The sequence below is a fragment of the Chinchilla lanigera genome, unplaced genomic scaffold, assembly GCF_000276665.1.
Source record: "Chinchilla lanigera isolate Chin_1 unplaced genomic scaffold, ChiLan1.0 scaffold00023, whole genome shotgun sequence".
Classification (NCBI taxonomy): Eukaryota; Metazoa; Chordata; class Mammalia; order Rodentia; family Chinchillidae; genus Chinchilla; species Chinchilla lanigera.
The window spans coordinates 6,712,252-6,734,500 of record NW_004955424.1 but is presented as its reverse complement, the minus strand read 5'-3'; the positions used below and the strand labels follow the sequence as shown (position 1 = coordinate 6,734,500).

Genomic DNA, 22,249 nt, shown 5'->3' with positions numbered 1-22,249 from the left:
TTTCTGTCCTATGCCTCTATTATCTAAAGTGTTTGTGTCATTTAGTTTCTCACTCAGCACATCAATAGAGCCCTCTATAATTCTGAATTATATACTAATTACTTACAATGCCTTACTTGAGAGAGTCTTATGTTTCCTTCTAGAAAGCATTTGATTTTGCCTCAGTCAGGCACTGCAGAACATAGCCGACCTGAGACTATTCTTTAATATTTATTTTTCTGCTTTGGATTTCTCATATTATACAGTCAGTATAAAAATTATACTGTACAAACACATGCTGTCTGCCCTTTATGATAATGATAACTTATAGTATCAATCACAAATGAACTCATAGGATATTTCCCCTAGATTTGGAGGTTTTGCTTTTTCTCTTTTTGCCAGCACTGAGATCAGAAGTTTCTTTACCATTTCTCTTTGCTAGAAAACAGTTTTCTTACAGTTAGTATTTTCCCTAACATAGCATTTTAAAAATATATATTTTATTTTAAATAGGTAACTTTACAGTTATTCACAAGGGTCAAAAAATTCTCTTGTACCCTCTGTGGCCATTGGAACTCTAGCTTATAAATTACTGAGACTGCAAATAGTGCTAAAATTGCCAGGATGTCTGAATCACCTTACATTTTAATTTCAAGATTGTTTGCTTCCACCTCTCCTCAAGGATTTGCCATCCGTTTATAGTGCTAACTATACTTTACACATATTTATAAGTGCTTTTAGATTTCTTTCATGATATTCAATTTCTCACATCTCTCATTTAAGCTTTAAAATAAACTATGATAACAGGTATTACTTTACTCATTTTACTGATGAGACAGAAAGATTAAATACCTCATACAAATTCAAAAAGGAAAAGATGTCAGAATTTATACTTAAAAATTCCTCTTTTTCTTCATTAATATATTTTCAGAAGAAAATCATAGTCATTTAAGAGGTTGTCTTACTGATAATTTTGTTTGCTTAATATTTTTCTGCAGAATTTTTAAATACTGCTAGCATTTTAATTTATATTTTTGTTTGCATATATAAATAGGAGTCCCATGTTCTGATGGAAAAGAACAAATAGATTTCATTCAGTTATATTTTTAAAGAGGTGGAATTTTAAATGATTAATGAAAAACTGCCATCTGAGGAAATATTGTTTTTGTTGTTTTTCTGATTTACAATTAGTGGAAAAAAATATGAGAATCTAATTAAAAGAAGACTAATTTCTAAGGATGGTGTTCAGTTTCTCATTCTGTAAGGTACACTTTCTTCTGAAGAACAATTTGTGATCTTTGTAGGTATAATCAGCAATTCTTTAAGTACGTTTTCAGTCTTTTTTTTTTGGTTTTTCTCTGGTACCGGGAATTGAACTCACGACCTTGCGCTTGCCAGGCAGGCGCTGTGCTCGTTTTCAGTCTTAACAAGGAAATGTTACCTGGGATGTCATAATGGAAATGATTGTACTATATGGACTTAAAAATAAGATCAGATGTTTTTGTTTGTCCTAGCTCTTGGCTACCTTCTGGCTATGTAAGGTAATAAAGTTTTCTGTTAGTATAGATAATCAAAGTAGTTGAATTTGACACATTATGGTACCCACAATGTTATTAGTTGAACATCTATGAATCTGTACAAACATAAGTGCTTACATATCTATGTTGTAATGCAAAGAGAGATAAGGACCTTTTTACTTTCTATTTTATATGTCTTCTCTTAGTTTTGTTTCGATAATGTCCCTGGTCCTTAAAATTATAGTCCAGTGAGGATTGTCTAGATCTTATTTAAAAGATTCATTTAAAAGATATAACCACAAATTAATTATAAACATGTATGCTTGCCTTTTGTGTTTCAACCATATTTTTTGGTTATAGATTTTAATTATTTTGGTTGACATATAATCATGTGTATTGTCCTGGTTACTTTTCTCTCATTGCTGAGACAAAATAACCACACCTAAATTGAAGAGGGAAAGGTTTATTTAGCTCACAGTTTGTGGAGGTTTCAGTCCATAATCAGCTGGCTCCAAGGAAGGGTGTCATGAAACAGGGGCAACAGTTCAAGGTGGCAGAAGACAGAGAAAGCAACAAGAGCAGGAAGGGAAAGAGCAAGCCTCTTTTCCTCCCTTATATGGTAAGCAGGCAATCTGACCTGGGGTGGGTACAGCACTCATGCCATCTCTGTTCCCTCCTCTTGCACAGGCTCAGGATGTTTACAAAGAGGACCCTGGCCCCTGTTGAGTCACTTAGTTAAGCTTTTGAACTTCTCAAGTTGACACAATGTATCAACCATTGCATGTATTATCTTAGAAGTGGTTGAAGCTCAAACTTTGTAATCAGACTTTCTAGGTTAAAAAAATCATTTACTTACCCAATTTTTTTTAGCCTATGGCACATTAATGAACATTTATGAATGTATAGATCTTCATCTATACATTGTTAATAACACTGCCTGATAGGGTTTTCATGAGGATTAAATTAGTTGATGTAGAACTCAAAGCCATATGTAGAATATAGAATGTACAATTTCATGATTAGTTATGATTATTAATATTGTCACCATTATCATCATTATTCTGTTGTGTAGGCTTTTCCATTCTCAGACCTCTGGCTTAAAGCTTTTCATTATATCAGTTACTAAGATCACAGACTTTTGAGTCCAAATGTAGATTCAAATCCCAGGGTGGAAGCTGATTAACTGTAAGATCTTGAATAAATTAACGAATCTTGGTAAACTAAGCCATATATTTTGGTTTGCTTTGTATTTGAAATGAAACTAATTTGTTCATTTCGTGGTAAGATTATACATGTGAAGTCTTTCAAGTTTTGCCTGGTACATACTAGGTACTTCATAAATGACAGCAGCTATTTCCTTTTCAATTATAGATAGGAAAGATGTCCTTCAGAACCTTAGTTATTTGTTCTTATTTGTGGAGAAAAGTAAAACTAGACGTGAAGGTGTAATATTAAGTAATATGAAAGAGACCTGTAGAGTAAGATGAACTAGATTTTTGTAATGTTCCTGATTTTTAGAGATTATCTCTAACAGCATCAGTTGAATTCTGAAAATATTAAGCTTGGGGATTTTCCAATGTAATTGTAGGGTGCAGTACGTAAAGCAAAAGATGACTAATTCTGTGAATGGTTCCATTTTCTGGATTTGGTAGCTCTCAGAGAGACAGCCTTAACTGGGAGTATTGAAGTGAAGTGCAGTTTAATGGAGAGTTTTTGTGGCATGTGTGTGAAGGATTCCTTAACTTGGAATTATGTGTTGATGATGAAGCCAGTCTATTGCTAAGTACTTGTCATAGTTACTTTTCTCTCATTGCTAAGACAAAATACGTGATGCCCAAAATTAAAGAAGGAAAGGTTTATTTGGCTTATATTTTGTGGAGGTTTCAGTCCCATAATCAGCTGGCTCCAAGGCAGGGTGGTATGGTAAGAGGCAACACTTAAGGCGGCAGAAGGCACAGCAAAGGCAGCAAGAGCAAAAGGGGTGACAGTGAGCCTCTTTTCCTCCCTTATATTGTATGCAGGCTGCATGCCCACACCATCTTTGTGCCCTCCTCTTGCACAGGCTCAGGGTGTTTACAAAGCGAGGACTCTGGTCCCCTGCTGAATCACTTAGTTAAGGTTCTAAACTTCTAATTCTCATATTCACACAGTGTATCAACCATTACAGTACTGAACCCATAAGCTTTCATAAATTTAAATTTAGTTGACTAGCCATTGCTTATATAGGGTATCGTGTAAAGGACAAAAAGCTGATTCACCTGGTCTCCTCTCCTAGTAATAGCCTTGACTAGTGTGACAGGTGGTGCACATGGACCGAATCATCTTGGGCTGCCACTGCACCCTGCCTAGTGTATTGAGATGCCTGATTCTTACTTCATGGCCCCAAACCCTGGCTGGTTGTGGCTTTGAATTTTATGTGTTAAACCCAGGAATTCCTAACTAATATTTTGTTTCTCTAAATGATAAGTCTTCTGCATCTATAGCTCTTTGGCTTCTGTGTTTTCTTATTCAACCCAACCTTTAACGTCCTATTGAAAAGAAAAAGCCGCTTACTGTCCAGAGTAGTAGTTAAACATGTACTTCCCTTTGTTTTTCAAACCCGTTCCCATACTTACTACAATCAGACAGCTCCGCGTTGTGCCTCAAGGCCACTGCAACTCCATAATGTGTAAATGATGAAAGAATTAAAGAACTATGTTCATGTGGTTGAAGAAAAAATCTATATTAGCTTTTCATTCTTTATTATAGCATTAAATAATGGAATACAAACATCAGCATGACCAGAATATTCTCCCCCTAGAGGCAGATCTACATGGGAAAATAAATTAGACTCCCAGTGTGAGTTTATTAATTTGTAGTAAGAAATATGTTTACCTCGGAACTGCGCACATGCATTCAGTAGCAGATACGTAGAGTGCAATTTTTAAGTCATTTATCACGTTTTCTCCCTTTTCTTTTATAAGAAATAAATAGTAAGAAGCATGGATTGGAGCCCCTTTCCTTGGGGGTAACTTTAAGATGAAAAATTCTGAGACTGATAAAAATAATTTGAGAATATATCCAATTGTTAATGCATCACAGTTTTCAAAAAGTCTGAGTGGTAATACAGAACAAATAATATATTTATGTTCCTTGTTTGTTTTATAATTGAACCCCTGATTTTTTGATATACTTTATAAGAATAAAAGGTGCCAGGAGGTTAAAGAATACTGAGCATATTACTTGAAAATTTGATTCACATATGTATGAAAATAATTTTTTCCTGTGTCCTGGATGCCTGTGGTTTTTGGACTGAAGAATTGTGTCACATTTTCACAGGAAAGAAGAGAAAAACCTAAACTTCAGTGGATTTTTTTTTTTTTTGTAATCTTTATTCTTCTGTTCATCTTTTTAAACTTCTCTCCAGCTTTATGCAAATGGTGTGTTAAAGTAGGGCCCTTTGCCTTTGGAAATCTTAGTGGAGAATAAATAAGGACCAGCAGAGAGAATGAATCCTGAGCTGCTCAAGTCAGGATTTGCTTTATTTTTAAGACCCTGTGTCAGAATTTCTGGGGGCCTTGACATCTCACTCTTGACTCAGGCTTTCTCGGTATGGGGTGCAAGGACTAATTATGGATGAAGCCGATTTTCCCCGGGAAAGTCCCATCTGTACTCTCTGCCCTTTGGCAAACAATGTGAAGTAAGGAATGGGCAGTATGTGCTTCACCTCTGGCACTTCTCCAAGTCATGGCTGAAAGATATCATTGTAAGGATAAAGGGAGAAAAACTCAGCAACAAGAAAATACTTTATGGCTACTCATACCTATTATTAAAGTGCTTAATAAACGTTTATCGACAGACTAAAAGGGTACACAAAATAATAGGATGCTTTGCGTGCTTTGCACACAAATACATGTTTAAAACATGACCATATCACCATCCCTGCACATAAGGCAGTATGCACAGGGCTGTCAGCCCCTGTTCTGGTTTCTCATCGCATAAATTCCCCTTCCACTTAGGGCTTCAGGTCACCCTGTTTGGACACTTTTAACTTTTCAGTTTGATGTTTGTTTTAACCTTATTTCACCTATTTTAATAATGTCCTCTTGAATTGGAAGAAAGGAAGCCTGTCTGAGATCTGCCATGACTGTAGTGACAACCTCTATTGATCCCACAAGTATAAAAAGCATCGATTAGCACATTTTGGCAGTTTGTGTTTTTGGACTTAGGGTTTTGAGTTACCTTAAATCAATCTTTTTCATTACCCGTTGCCAAGTGCTCCTGCCACACACATATATTTTTGTGAGGTGTGTTTCATTACAATTGATAGATACCAATGTAAATGAAGATGTTGTATCTTTCTTGAACGTCCTTAGAAAACAGAATGATGATGACATAGTCATCTCCTCTCAGTGCAGAAAAGAGGACATGCTGCTATAATCATATATGAGAAACTGCCATTCTGGTGATGAATGGAAAATCAGTGACAGCTTGGAAATTAAAGTGAAGACTGCCCAGAATCTAATAGTTCTAGTTTTTTTCACCCACAAGCAAGCTAAGAAAACCAGTTTTCTTCATGTTGCATTTCAAGATATGCCTTAATTGAGCTCCAGTTGTACAGCACCACTGATCATATTTGTGATACTGATTACTTGCAACACTTTTTTGCTTTGTGGACCATATTCATGATACCAATTACCTGGGACAGCTTTCATTTTATTTCTAATTTTGAAGTATGTGGTGGAATTTTCTACCCTTAAACAATGTTTCCCATTATGAGAATTGTCCCTGTATTTTGATTAGCTTTAACTTTATAGAAAGTTAAGTTGATTTGTTATGTTACGGTATAGCAATTTCAAGCCTAGCTTATTTAGCTGAAGTTTGTCGATGTAAATTATATAACATTTTTTACACTTTACCCTTGCTTTTCTTTGCATTTATATTTTAGTTTCTATGAAATCAGTCTTATTGTTTTAATATTGTTTTAAATGAGAGTCTTATTGTTTTATGGATAACAACCTTGAGATATCAGTTAATTTACAAATACATCCACATAAACGTAATACCAGGACAACCAAAACTGGTATCAAGATACTTCAATTATATAGACTACCTTGTGGGTATTAATTGTGAATTTGGGAACCTAATTAATAAAATATTTTCCAAAATGTGTAGTAAGCTGACACAAATACAAGCCTCAAATTCAAGAGATCAGCTTTTGATCTGGACTTTGCATCCAGTTGGACATGTGATTTAAACACTCCACTGAAGGTCCTGGGACATCAAATTGGAGAGCTGGGTTCCACCATTAAGCTCATATTGTATCCTTTCATAGTTTAGACCTGGAACTAACTCAGAGTGACGTATGACTTTCTCAATATTTAACATGTAAGAAATCAGCTTTGCTTTTTCCAAAGTAAATGAAGAACACCTTTTAATTTACTTAACACTACTAATTTACATAAAAGGTAGGGTAAAAGTGACCCAATGATCCTAACTTGAATGGTAAGTTAGTAGATTTGTAACATCTGGACACCCACAGAAAATTATTTGTTCATTTTTTTGGTTAGTTGTCCTTTTCCTAATGTAAATGTAGCATTCTTTCTCAAGCAATGACGATGAATGCTCATTTTGACATTTCCTTTCTCCTTAAAGGACATTAAAAAAATTCTCTCAAGATCTACCCATGGCGATGCAGATTACATTTTTATATACGGTTCAAAAGAGTATATCAAAGATCAACTAGCTGAATTCAATAATTTGACATTTATAGCTATCTCAAACTGAAAAGATTTCCTTGAAAGATAGAGGGCTTTCTATCCTAAGGGTGATGCTTAGGTTTTACATCTGCTAGACTTTAGGCTGTATAATGTTCTCAAAGACAGTTTTAAATTCTGGAATTTGTACATTAAATCTAGTCTTTCTACTCTATCCTTCCCCACACAATATCTTAATCAACATGAGGCGTGTCCTCTGCATTTGTATGTTCAGATGGTTGGTCTTAGATAATGCTGTCCTGTTTCATTCAGGATTAGATGCTAGCATTTGGGTGGTCATATTATTTTTGCTTGTTTAGTCTATATGCAAGTGGTAGCATTGTTTCTTGCTTTCCTCATCACATTTAAAGGCTTTGGAGGCAAACTTCAACTACCAAGTAGTATATCAGCCATGTGACATATCAGTGGATTTTGATTTGTGGCATGGTTGTAGGAGAATAGAGATGCTGATCAATAAAAACTTATTGACTAAAAAACGTAAATATGTCAGTAGTATGCTTCTTACAAAGGAACTGACCTTATATACATGGTATTATTGAAATTTTGGATTTATTATAAAGTTAATTTATTGGATGCTTGTTTGCTTTCAAAGTCATTTACAAAAGGCTTTTAAAACACATTTGGTATAGTGCAATTATTACAGAAGTCATTTATTGCACAATGAGATTTATATGTACATCATTTACTTTGCTAATTATTTTATAAAATATTAAGTGAAATTTGTTAAAATACTGATCTTCTATATACTCTTCTCCCTTTAGCTCAGAACACCTCTAATTAATGTTTCCAAGCTTCTGATCTTCTGTTGCATTCAAGCCCAAGATAATAATCACTTTTTTAATGCAATGTAGCTATTACTACATTTAACTGGTCCTTGTACAGGTCTCATCTGTGAAGTATGCTGTATTGCAGCTTGATAATCTTTCTGGCTGTAGAAATGGAAAGTTATTCTGCACCTTGACCTCCAAACTCAGAGAAGGCTACAGCTAAAATAATTAAAATCCATACGCTTAATGATGTATGCTTTCTGCGAGGTGGCACCTTACTACCTCTAATGGTATTTAATAGCTCATAACATTCAATACACTTAATCATCAGTTACTGACGTTTGCTGTACTTTTTCAAACTGAACATATCTCGATTGGGGAGAATTGCCTTGGAACAGACTCAATGACCAATTCTTGATAAAGAACCCTGGTCATTACCAAAAGAGGACACACATATTTCTTTGGAGCTGTGGGAGTACACGGAAGCAGGGCTGAAGATGACCTTGTTTTGGTGACAGAACCTGAATTGTACCAAGCTCTGCTAGATGGTCAGTGCTTGAAGTACCCACAGGAAGTGGCTCATTTTAATGCAAATTTTGCTTGAGAAAATACAGGATTTCATTATCCAGAAGCCTCAGAGAAAAGTTTTGATTGTTGATTGTTGACCTTTTCCCCAATCATAGATATGAATCATAACCACCCTGGGGTGAAATGCTCTCTAACACTCTTGATCATTACAAAAATGAACATTTTACGACTTCTTCCCTCTTGCTAGCATCTGTCCATACGGGCAAAACAAAGAAGTGAAGTCGGTGACGCTTTCTCCAGCACTTGCCTTTTTCAAATATAACAGCTTCCCTGCTAATTCTCAAATCCAACTTGAAAATAAATTTAAAAACAGAAAAGGTAACAAATATTCCAATTATTTCATTGTGACATTCATAGAGCTTGGAATTTCATTAAACTGTCCTCCTTGCTTTAAAATCAAGTTGGTAGACTTCAGAAGGGCAGTGCCGGACATCCTTCCTTTCCTCCCCCCAGCAACACTCAGTGAGCAAGTACATCATGTCACACTTCAGTTATGTAGTAGGAGTAAAGAAATTAGTGTGCTGCAATTATTGTTCCTACGCTGGTCCAGGGGGCAGGCCAGGGGATGTGTGAAGCCAAAAATGTAGATAAGCACATCACAAGTCTTCTCGGAGTCTACTCACGTATAAGAAAACAGCAAGTGTTGGGCCTGGGGATAATTGGAGAACTGCCTTTCATTCTGTCCTCCCTCCTTTCATTCCATCCCTTTTCTGTCCCTCTATCCCTGTCTCCTTTTCTCTCTGTGTTTTCTCCCTTTTTCCTTCCTTCCCTTCTTTCCTTTTCCTCTCTTCTTTCTTAGTCTAGAAGCCCAGTAAGACAGTTCATTAGTCTGCAGTGTCTAATCTAGGTTCAGACACTGCTATGTAAATGGATACTAGGTTCAGACACAGCTATGTGAATGGATACTTCTTCGTAAGAAGCATATAGTAGGCAGAATATTAAGGATATCTCTAAAGCACTGTTTGTGAGAATGTAGATGTGTGATGGTGAACCATTTAGAGCTTTCAATGACACCAGTATCTCCCTGCGGCACACGTGCCATAGGTTTACCATCACTGGCATAGACTGTAGTGCTAGACTGGTTTCAAATGTGCACTCTACTACTTACTGCCTTTTCAACTTTAGCCGAGTAATCTTTCCTTTCTGTGTTTAGCTTTTTTCAGATATAAATGGTGACAATGAGAGTACTTACTTTATCATGTTCTCTTCATCAGCAAATGATTTGATACAGGTAAAGGTCTTTGAACAGAACTTGGCTCTTCCTGAACTCTTAAAAAGAGAACAACTCATAACAGATAAGAGAACCACATGTTATAGTAGTAAGTCCAAATACACAAATTGATGGGATTGTAAATTGGCCAGGATCTTGGATCACCCTATAGCACCATCCCCTTGCTGTTGACACCATGACAGAAGAGGTTCTTTCTGTGTTTGCTCATGAGTAAGCTCAGAACCTCAGCTAAATCAAAGCCTGCTCAGTTGACCCCTGCATTACATCAAGACAGCCCTGGATGTTTCTTATCAAAGGAAAACTAACTATCAGAAGCAAGACACATAGTGTGATGTAAAGTAGCAACTGGTTTTCAAGTAATGCATTGCCTTATGACCTTTACAGAACAATCAGAGTGATTCACAAGTTTGCCACTATTATTATTTTGAAATTCTGTTCTAGTTCTTCATCTACTGGCTCTCCAAAAGAGAAAGATGTAATTTGGCAAATTAGTCTTTATATATGTAGACTAAGAAGGATATGCTATTGTAGATACTATGGAAGAAAACTACAGGTTAAAATATAGGCATTAGAGAACTCTCCTGAAAATAGAGTAGTTCATCAGTGTACGGCTCTGTGATTGTCCTTGATTATTAGAATGGGAAATGCTCTTTTGGCTTTCTTTAATTGTTCATATTTTTCAATTCTCATAAGGAGCGAATATTTATTTTATAATGAAAATTGACTTTCTATATATATATATTACTATACAAGATATGAAAATTTCATTTAATTTCTCTACTTGATTTTGTTTGCTGTATGCACTCTTATTCTGGTTGTTTCACTGCATTTGCTCTGAACTTGCTTTTTCTCTCATTTTCATCCATTATTTGATTCCAGGGGACATGTCCTGTATGGGTCACTGCTGAAAGACTTCAAAGGAAAAGCACATTAAATCCTCCTCAGCACTGAGGCCTGTTAGCAATTCTGAGTTTTCAATACTTTACCTAGATTTGCACTGTACTTTTTCTTTGTGGCTCACCTTTTCTATTAATTTAGTTGTCATGCATTCCAAGTTTGACCCTCTCCGTGTCCATGCCATTCTGGTTCATGTTTTGGGTCCTACATGATATGTCTCTGCTCCTAGAACCGTGTTTACTGGTGGCAACTCTGTCCTCTGTGTATTATCACCAGTCTGCTTCATCCCATATCTCAGTTCATATTAACGGAAGCTTATGCACTATTGTGTTTACATTCTAGTGCCTTCTGGGTAGCCTCAGAAACAAAACAACCTCCAATTTAAAACAAAGCAGCATTTTTTTTTTGTATATTCAGCCTGAAACAATCAATATTTTATTGGGTAGATATCTTTCTTGCTACTGAGAAATACCAAGAGTGGAATTACTCAAGCATACATTTCTAAGTTGGTACCAGCAGTTCACCAACGACTCTGATATGGAAAATGGAGGTGACAGTGTTAGTAGTGGTATTAATGATAATAGTGATTAAGCACTGTTAGAGATACAGCCATATACGGCGTGTTTTGAACTCCTTAGTCATAATTTTACAGCTAGTAGCAGTCTGTGAGGCAGTTATCATTATTTTTACTCTCATTTTACAGTTTAGGGGACTGAACCACAAAAGTCAAATAAGCATCAAATACACGTGTTTAGTAATACTTGGAGTAGACTCAGACTCAACACAGCTCTTTATGACTTTAACGTTTATTCCTTTTTAAATCCGCAAGTTAAAATGTGTAACACTTTTAGCACAATGCGCACATAATCAGGGAGGAACTGCATACATATTAATTAGCTTTCTCTTTAGTCACTTACTTGATGAAGTTAATTTTTCTTCTTTCCAGCAGGTGGTGGTGGCTTGAGGAGATCAAAGACTTCACCATAGCAACACTGCTTGAGTTAGGTCCATATGGAGCAAATGAGGTGGAGCATTAGCACACATGCACAAGTAATAGGCAGGTCCTGTTATTCTTTGCTACTCATGCCCTCTCCCACACATTCGTACTGCTTCTCAGCTAAGTGGTTGTATTTAAAAAAAAAAATAGTTCCCTGGGGAAATAGCTATTTTTATCCTGGTAAGTTTGCTTCTTATTTTGTTATATAGACTTTCATTTTAATGCCGTAACCCTAAAAGGAGAGGATATACAACACCGTAAAGGTATAGCTGCGTTCAGATTGCCTCTCTCTGAAATCTTTCACTATGTTGGATCATTTATATCTGCTTAAAATGAGATTTCTGCTTTAATTTAAATGGAATAAAATGACCTCCTATTTGTCTTAGAATGATCTCAGAATTTATCTTGCATTTTCTGTTTGTGAACTCATGCTTTCCACACTGAGCACCTCCTTTCTCCCCTTGCTGGACTACTTACTTCCAGGAGTGCCTGTGTTGGGCCCCAGGTTGACTGGCTGTACCTAAGAGCTCTATAATGACAGCCTGTAATCCACTGTCTGTGCAGTAGCATTGGTGACCAGACCGTCTGCAGCTGGCTGACCTGCCTTTACACCGAGCATTAGTATAAACATCTGAACTGGGAAGTCACTTTGATCAGCTCACCAAGTAACCCTTGAGCCTCTGCACTGGGAGATGACGCTGGACTTCCTCCTAGGGCCTACGTACTAGGAGTAACCCTACCTGAGATCTCAACCCTTACCCAAGCAATGGGTTTTACCCATACAACCTGTAGATTTGGGGGTGAAACATGTGCACCGTAAATATCCCCTTTCCTTTGAATAAGTGGATCTATTCCAGTAACAGCTGAATTACCTATGAATACTCTGTAAAAATGTGTCTGGCCTTACCTGTGATGATTCCCTCCATGTCTCATTGGATTTGTCACAGTACATAGTCATTCCAACTCCACTGAAAAGAGAGGAAATAAGACAGCTCTCAGGTATTTACCGATGAGTGTAGTTTTGGGGGGAGGGGTGAGAGGAGGAGATTTATGTATGCCTGTACAAGGGTCCAGTGCTTGCAGTGAATATGTATCTCCTAACTGCAGCCTCTACCTTAGAATATATTTAGATCTTCAGGGCCATACATCTTGAAAACTCACCATTGTGCCAGTCCCAGAATGAATTTTAAGTATCTCCAAAACTGTTGTTATATATCAAGCTATTTGTTTGCGCCTGTGCATAAAATCTAAGTTGGTCAGCAATATAATGTGGTTATTACAGATAATAGCCTCTTTTAAAAATCCAACAGTACAATATATTTTCTTAAATGCTACAGTTATCAAGTATAAAAAGTATCCCTGTGCAAGTTTAAACAACTATAATACTAACAGAATTACATTTTATTTTGATAAGCCTATAAAAAAGTGAGACTTTTTTTCTTTTCCGTGTGTCTTAGGCTAAATTAAAGGATGCAAATTTCCAGTGCTGTTATTTACTTTATTTAAATAAGCTAGGTTTTGCCTAATAAGTGAAGTATAAGCACATCTAGTAAAGGTATTAAATAAATTGTTTTGCTCTAAATTAAATAATCCATCATATTAGCCTTCTACTTTATTGAAGCTTTTACACCCCTGGGAAACTGTATGAAACTGCATGAAGCTCCATGTTTGCCTCTTTCTCATCCTCCCAGCACTGGGTGCAGATCCATCCACCAACACACTATCACTTTCATTCTAGTTTCTGATCTCCCTTTGTTTCCCAGTCCTGGGTCCCTCAGTGCTTCTGTTATTGTCCTTATTCATCACCAGCTCCATCTTCGCTTTCGTCTTCACATCTAATCAGTCCCTAAATCCAGTCCTTATGTCACCAAGACCTCATTAATAACCTTTGCCCTCCTGTATCATGTTTCTGTTTTTCTGATCTATGGCCTCATCACTGCTATCCTAGACTATAACTCACTCCATTTGCCCTGTGAACCAATTTTTCTGTCCTAGTCATATCCCCTTCAGTTTATTTTATGTAAGCCAGCTAAAATAATATTCCAAAAATATAACTCTATTAATGTCACTCCCTGCAGCCCAACTATCTTACACGGTGTCCCAGGCTCCACCATTTCTTCCCCCTCCCTTCCTCGCGCACGCTTTTGCAGAGATGCCATTGCAGATGCATGGCTGGCTCTGCAGGATTCAGGACCTGCTGAGTGCTCACCCCACCTAGGATCTCCTTCCTACTTTTATGTTCCTCTGAAGCCTTCTGTCTTTCATGGACAATGAAAGCCAACAGCTTGCTCCTACTAGTTGTACACTGAATAAGTAAATCACTTCCTCTTTTCCATTGCCTACATTTTTACTTATAAATCTAATACTTAGCCACTGTATTCAGGTGCTGTGTTTACAAACTTGCTTTGTTGTTGTTGTTTTCATGAAACTGCCTGGAGACTAGGTACTCCTAGCCATCTTTCAACTTCCAAAGCATGCTACAGAAACTGACACTTGCTGAATGGGTTCATTTCTCTCCAGATGTTGTCAACATTGGGTAATTGGGTTCCAGAATGGGGTTAGGAGACTGGTTGTTGGATTTCTGTATACTCTGTTCTTGTCTGTGTAGCTCAGTGATCAGTGCAGTCTTACAGAGGCCATTGTGTTAAGTTTCAGTCCTCTACAGAGTAGTTAACTTTGCCCTTTACTTTAGCAGTCTTAAATAGTTGCTTAGTAATTGCCACTGGGTCTCAGGGAAATGAGGAGAGAGGACTGTAAAGTTCAAGGCAAGCTCATCTCAGCTGCTACAAAGAATTGAATTAGGTATTTTCCTTAGAGGTGTGAAAGCATGATTTTATAATTCAATGTGAAATGAAGGCATTGCTTTTGTACACGGCTCCCATCCATACCCATGTGCACTGATACACTTGATTTGGAGGTGGCAGAAGTGCCACCTGGTCATCAGAGTTTTGCAGTAAGATCAGGAATTGCCCAGACATGGATGGTTAAGACTGCCATACCCTAAGTCTCCTGTCTACTCATGCGCCTCTTCATGTTTGCCTTCCAGGTGAGACCATGCGGATTGCCTCCTCCGAGTTTGCAGATGACCCATGCTCGTCAGTGAAACGCGGCACCATGGTGCGAGCAGCGAGGGCACTGCTATCAGCTGTAACACGTTTACTCATCCTGGCGGACATGGCAGATGTCATGAGACTTTTATCTCACCTGAAAATTGTACGTATGTAGAATTTACCAAAACTTTCTTTATATGGGTGGCTGTCTTGCTTACTTTTCTCTCATTGCTGAGACAAAATACCGGATGCCCAAAATTAAGGAAGGAAAGGTTTATTTAGCTCAAAGTTTGTGGAGGTTTCAGTCTATAATCAGCTGGTTCCAAGGCAGGGTGGCAGGGCACAGGGGCAGCACTTCAAGGCAGCACAAGACAGCAAAAACAACAAGAGCAAAAAAAGGGGGAACAAGCCTCATTTCCTCCCTTATACTGTGAGCAGGCTCCCCCCACCCAGGGGACGTGTAGCACTCACATAATCTCTGTGCCCTCCTCCTGCACAGGCTCAGGGTGAATACAAAGTAAGCACCCTGGCTCCATGCTGAATAACATAGTTAACCTTCTAAACTTCACAAATTGACACAATGAACAACATCCCAGAGTAGTAAGGACATGTCCTTTTCACCCCAGGATGTAGAATTACTGAGTCACTTAGCCAAGCCTCTAGACTCCTCAAGTTGATACAACGTATCAACCATAACAGGGGCATTCTTGACGACATATCCTAAACTCTGCTAGAGATATATGTGCTGAATACATTGTCTTCTTACCTGCTTCCACTTTGTTCTTCATGGATTTTGAGTCTGTTTGAGTCTGACAGTGAAAAGGTGCCCCACCTGCCCTCCCATGCCTAATGTCAGTCTTGTACAAAGGTTACCATCTAATATACCTGGATTGGGTCTCTGGGCACATATGTGCCCTGCGTACCTAAGAAACTCCATTCCAAATATCTTGCTAGTCTTGGTTGCTTTTATTATTTACGTCCTAGTGAAAGTGTAGTCCTCCTTGGTCACAGACTTTATGGGAAAAGTGACCAGGCAAACCTCCCCAATCCTTCAGAGCTGAGTCTTTCTCTGTTTTCCTAGTTGCTGAATGGAATTGAGTCATAACAAACAAATATGATATAATGCAGTTGCCCTTCCAAGCAACTCCCTATTTCATGTCCTCAGTAGATGTAGTTCCTGACAACTGGCACCAGCCCTGGATTTGTCTCAGGGTCTTTAGATGATGAGATGTGAACCACAGGTTTTACTTTTTGGGAGCCTACCAATTGCTGGCTTTCTTCACAGCCCTTGGAATTACTAGCTTACCATGTTCACTATTGGCAGACCAATAAGGCTTTATTTTCTTTGTCAGTGAAATACAGCAGGTCACAACGAAGGGGCAGATAAGATAGGAAAGGAATAATAAAACCCTGCTCACATATTGCCTTTCTTAAATTTGTTCCGTAGGAGGAAGGATCAAGAAATTTCTTCAATCCAAGTGTTGTCTGTCACGAAACCTTAGGCAAAGTCTTTATCTGAGCTGGCACCAATCAAAAGCCCAGAGTTACAAGTTGCACATACATTCCACAGTATTTTAAAGACTCTGAAATTCTAAGATGCCCATCCTGCATTCCATTGTTGTAAACCATGAAGCAAGGTATAAGCTCGCTCCTCATGGTTTCTACACACATTCCTGAGGAGCCAAGGCACACAGGGAAGAACCCACTTTGTGTTTTCTTTCTTAGATTCTTCTTAGAGAATAGGCCAAGGAAAGTTCTTTCAAACTAGATAAGGTGAGCAATTTAAGGAAACAAATCACCTACTTTACAACACAGAGAGAAGCAACATATTATTGAGATTGAATGTTGGACTCTTGGAGTCAGACCAACTGCGTTTAATCTTGGTTTGATGCCCACTTGCCACCTGTGCTCACATATATGACATAACGCCTTACTTCGCAGATACCTCATCTGTTATACTGGCACTAACTGTAGTGCAACCGTCAGGCAGTGAGGAGGTTTGAGTAGGGGAAATCCCTAGGAAGCACCTACCTCAGATTCTGGCCCAGAGCAAATGTTTGGTAAATGGCGGCTCTGTTTATTCTAAGATCCTCGGCGCCACCTACAGGTGACGGCACTGGTTGTCATTGTTCCAGCTCACCCCTGCTGTATGCATATTTTAGGCTACAAAATAACTCATTCTCTATTGTGGTAGAGAAAAGGTGTTAACTTTACCTCACAGCCCACTCACTGTTCACAGGCAACATTTGAAGAAAATTCTTCCCCAAAAGGACATTTTTTCTTTACCCAAGTGAAGGAGAATAGGGCTGAACCTAGGGAAATGAATGCTGAACCCTACATGTCATTGTTGGCGTGTTGTGGAAGAGAAGATCCTAGTCAGGACTAGGGGAGAAACCACAGGCTAAATATTCTGCCTGGACTGTCTGCACCAGCAAAATGTTCATTCCATCAGGGCCTGCGGTATCTGATATCGCACAGGACTCCTTTTGCTGCCTGAACTACTGCTTCTCTGCCCACCTGTTCTCACCAGGGCTGACTGCTGATAATATCACTGCAGCCTGTTGTAATCTAGAGTCAATTGCATTCTCTTCTCTACGCAGCAGATTAAGAGAAGTTTAAAAAAAAAGAGGATTTAGCACAAAATCATGTAAAGGTCAACCCAGTAATATTAAGTAGTCCTGTCAGACTGTCAGTAGTAAAATTTAAAATGATTGTAGACTAAATAACACATTTGTCCTACTTAGACTGCGGCCAGTGTGGTGAACAGCAGTGGTGGAATATTGCTATCTTGTGGAGCAAGTGAGGAACTGCAGGTGTTGGTGCTGTGGCTGAATCGGGCGGGTTGTGGTCCAGGTCACACTTTACATGCGCGTTAGGCTGGCTTTCATCTCACGCAGGTGTCACTCTGACCTCTAAAGGAGACATTGTGTTGACAAAGTCATTATAAGTGCACACAGCACACAGTTGTGCTTACTATTGGGCTTATTAGTCCTAAAGAAGCACTTTCTAAAGCTTTGCAAGGATCTATTTCTTTATTTTTAAAATTATGATGAAAAACATGTCAAATTATGTGTTTTGATGAAAGTTGGAAACTATCATTTTAGAGGTTTTGGAAATAATGGCTTTCTTCCCATGTGGGTGATAGAACATAGAAGAGGAAATAAGAAGGACAGGTGCTTTCTAGTAAGTCTCGTGACTCCTCGTTGTTGGCTGTGGTTAAATACCCTTTAATGAGTCCTAGAGCTTCTGAAATGTTAGCTGTTGCATAGCTATTGTATCTTCAAGCATTATGCATAATATTTTACTTTTTATCATTCATGGCATATGCCAAAATTGTATTGGTGTTCCTTCCAGATATTGATTAACTTACAGGCACACAGAAGAATTACTTTCTTATCAGATACTTATATTCATGATTTTTCCATCGGTAAATCACAAAGTCAGTGAAAGATGTTTCAGTTTATTTTCTGAAACATCCATCTTCCTCCTTTGTCCTTTGCCCCAGTATATAATCACTGATAACCAGAGCGGTCATGAACAGATGTCATTCAGCCTCCATGAGGAGCGGAATATTAGGGTCCTGGCAGAATTACATGGTTTGGCAGTGTACAGGCCTTTGAAGTCTACCCTCTTACAATTTTGTTTGCAAACTTAAATTTGTGTGCTTATGGAGAAGTTTGTATAGAATAGACAGATATTTTGGTTGTCTGTATTGTATCTTTGTTCTGTCAAGCAAAGACTTTATGTGCTTGAATGTTCAGTTATTTTTCAATATGTTAAATATTCACATGACTATATAAAGTTTTTGCTGCTACTGTTTGAATTCAGATGAGTAGAGATGAAATAGTGGGTGACATATAATTTGAAAGCCATGTTATCACCCACATAGAGATTTGATGTTCATGATCAAAGCTGAAGTAATCATTGCTACATCAGACACTATTAAAAACAGTGAATTATAATCACTTTTATTGTTGAAGTTGCTGGTGAATGATGCCCTAGCCAGACACCTGGTACACATGCAATCAGTTGACATTGTCAGTGTGTTACGCTTTACAGTTTTGAAGGAATCCTGCATTTGAAGCAGCGCTCATGAAGAGGGTTATTTATCTTTCCTAGGCTCTGAATTAATGTAATCAGGTTACATTGTTAATTATTAGCACAAGTGATAACATTATCCATACACTCATCAAGACATGTATAGGACAGAGGAGATGATGAACTTTATCTTAAGAGTAGATTCTGGAATAATATTTTTTTTAATTTTTTAAAAATGTAATGCATTACAAGTAGGTATTATTAAAGAAAATAGAAAAAAGCACTCTTCTATGAAAAAATAAAAACATTCCATAATAAAATACTTAGAGAATGTCACTAGTTAGTATACTGTATGTCATAATCTAAAAAGAATGGTTAAAATGTTCCTCAGAGTACCAGGAATACACAAAAGAGACTCTGTCTTACAAAGTAGAAATAAATAGATAAAGCCACAAAACTTTTTGCTTAGTGAAGTAAGAGAAACTAGTAGTTCAAATGAAACAAAAACAGAATAGATAATGGTGATGTTCTTAATTATCTGAGAATTTTTCTGTAGAAAATAGAACCAAAAATAGAAAACATTAATCCCTCAGTTTCTTGGGGAAGATGAACCTTTTGGCTACCAGGGCCACATTGGTATTGATGCTTCATAGCTTGGAGGAATTGATAACAAGGGGTTCCACTAACCTTACCTGCTCTTTTTGTGACTTAAACATCAAGTAGTGTTGGTTAGCCTCAGTAATTTGTTATATTACAATAGCCTGCCAAGTAGTCTTGAAGCTCTAGCATGGCTCTTATGCCTGAGCATAAGAACAAGGGTATAAAATACTCTTGTTCCCACTTATAAATATAGAAATATGGCTGTTTCTTAGCACATCTTTTCTGTCCGAGGTATCATGCTATTAGTTTAATTCAGCTTTGTATATAACAGACTTATTCAGTATTTTTCATAAATACTCATTGGAAACCTATTCTGTGCAAAGCAAAGTAAGATAGATAATTTCAAAGATGACTTGTCTCCTGCCTTCAAAACCTGCTATGTTCATAGATGAGACATTAAGGAAGCATGTAGTGCATGTTAGAAAGTGTGCATAATGTCTCATTCAGAAGCCCAGTATAATTAAAATGCCTTCTGTTGTGAAAAACAGAAAACCTAACTCAACTGTTTTTTTTTTTTATAAAAGTAATATATTGACTCAGGTATTGGCTCCCCCAACTAAGACTCCAGAGGTAATATTTTCAGGCAAAAAATGTAAAACAGAGCAGGTTTCTATCTCCTTTTCCTGAGTTCTCTGGTCCCTGTAGATTCTTACGGTTTCAGAGACAGCTTCTTGTCAAGATGATATCTTCCTCTGCTAAAGATAGCATGAAAGAGAAGATTCCCTTCCTTCACAGCTCAAGTAAAAGCTCCACATGATTGTCAGCCTTGATTGGCCTCTGCATCTTGTGCATATATCCCTGAGTTAATCCTTTAGTGGGGAAATGGGACATGCTGATGTCTTAACTTTGGCCTCATCCTCATCCTTCACCCAAAGCTGGAAATTGGACCAACTACACCAAAATTTATTATTAGACAGTGAAGGATAATATGAGGAAGTGTGGTATAGCTGTGGTAGAGAAAGCATTGAGACTGGGTCTCTTTGAACTTAATAAGGTTTGCTTTTCCTGAACCCAGTGCTGGGCCCCATTCAACAGGCAGAGCTACACATCTAATCCTAAAAATAATTACAGGATAATTAAGGAAAATTAGAAACAGTTGGCCCCATCAAAAAAGAAGGGGGATGTATAGTTTTGTCTAATAATAAGTGAAACCACATAGTAATATGAACATGGAACTTAAATAATTATTTTCAGCTTTAAAAATTATCAACTCTAATAGAAGAATGGGGTAACTAGGAATTGGCTAATAAAAAGCAAAGAGTACCAGAGGGAATATAGGCACGGCAGATTAGAGGACCAGCTGCTACCCCTAAAGCTGAGATGGAGCACTCTGGAGAGAACTCCATCCCACCAGGCATGAGAGCCAGATGTTCTGGGAAGGCATGGCCCTGGGCCACTTGATGATATCAAAGTCACTGAGATATTACACAATCCAGTGGAAGTTCCTGGAAACATCTCTAAGTGTGTTGATGAAGACTGCTCACAGAAATGGGTATTACTGAAGGCATCCTGGGGCAGAATTGCACAAGGGGGTCCTACACATGAAAACCTCTGACCAGACCACCAGCTCGCAGAGAAGCTGTACCTGCTACTGGGGCCTGCCAGGAAACAACCCTTTCCTCCTGCAGTGTGTGTCCAGCACTCTTTACTTACGAAGTTTAGCACTGGGCAAACTGGGAAAAGAGCACTATTTAAGGGCATAACCTCATGGTTACAGAGCAGGTAGAAAGGGCAAATTTGGATTAGACCACCTACACAAGGAAGCTGTGGTTTTCTGAAACAAAAATGAGTGTTTATTTCTATAAAAAGGGGAACAGATTCAGATTAGACAGCAGATTTCAACAACAAATAGCTTCACAAACAAAGTAAAGGACAAAGACATGATGTGTGTTATTTCACACACATCTTGGAGTGTGTGAAATAACAGGAGTAATTTATTTCATTGAAGTATAGAACATACAGTTGGGAAAGGCAATAACAAAATTGGATGGAGAGAATCCAACCTATACGGGCCATAAAAATAAGATGACTAGTTTGCACTCTATATGTAAATTATGGAAAGCCACTGAGTAATACTAATCTTTGGAATCAGACTTATGCTTTAGACAAATAATTTTGGTGGCAGTGTGAAGAAGGAACTATAGTGATTTGAACCTAAATTATGAGACTTCTAAAATTAAGAATGAGAAACTGAGCTATGAAAAACTGTGGCAGTATGTATTGTGATAACAAGCTAGGATTTAGAGATATTAAGGAAGTAGTGAACTTGGAGATTGACCAGAGGGAGCTAAGTTCTTCATGGTTTCCATAAATGAAAACTCACTGCCATCCAAACACAAACTCCAGATCGACAACCACCTATCAAGCAAACTGATGCCACATAGTCCAGCAGTGAAAACTAGGGGCTGTGGAACGAGTTGCCTGGGCACACCCCAGGCTCCTGCACTTTCTTGCTGTGAGACCACTGGCAGGTTAGCTCAGTCCTCTGCTGGGATCTCAGTCTCTACAAAAATTGGAAATTTTAAAGAGTTCTTTTAGGGAACTAAATGCATTTTATGCATACTGTTTAGAATAATGTCTTGTACATGATCAGCACTTAGTGCCACTGGCTGTTGTTATGTATGCACTAACATAATCATTTCAGAAATCTACTATGCACTGTTATTGTTCTATGTTGACATGTCCCTTTAAGAAGAATGACACTAAAAATATTCCTTGTTCGTGGATAGGAAGAACCAACATCGTGAAAATGGCCATACTTCCAAAGCT

The 22,249-nt window shown here is 37.8% G+C and overlaps 1 protein-coding gene across 2 annotated transcripts in view; it reads left to right on the top strand.

Annotated features, from left to right (window-relative positions):
- Nucleotides 1-22,249, top strand: part of Ctnna2 (catenin (cadherin-associated protein), alpha 2) — a 1,070,661-nt gene that overhangs the window by 321,330 nt on the left and 727,082 nt on the right. For both annotated transcript variants that reach the window (XM_005385453.2, XM_005385454.2), the window contains exon 4: nt 14,779-14,945. In XM_005385453.2, coding sequence (XP_005385510.1) covers nt 14,779-14,945 — 167 coding nt within the window. The remainder of the gene's footprint in view (nt 1-14,778; nt 14,946-22,249) is intronic.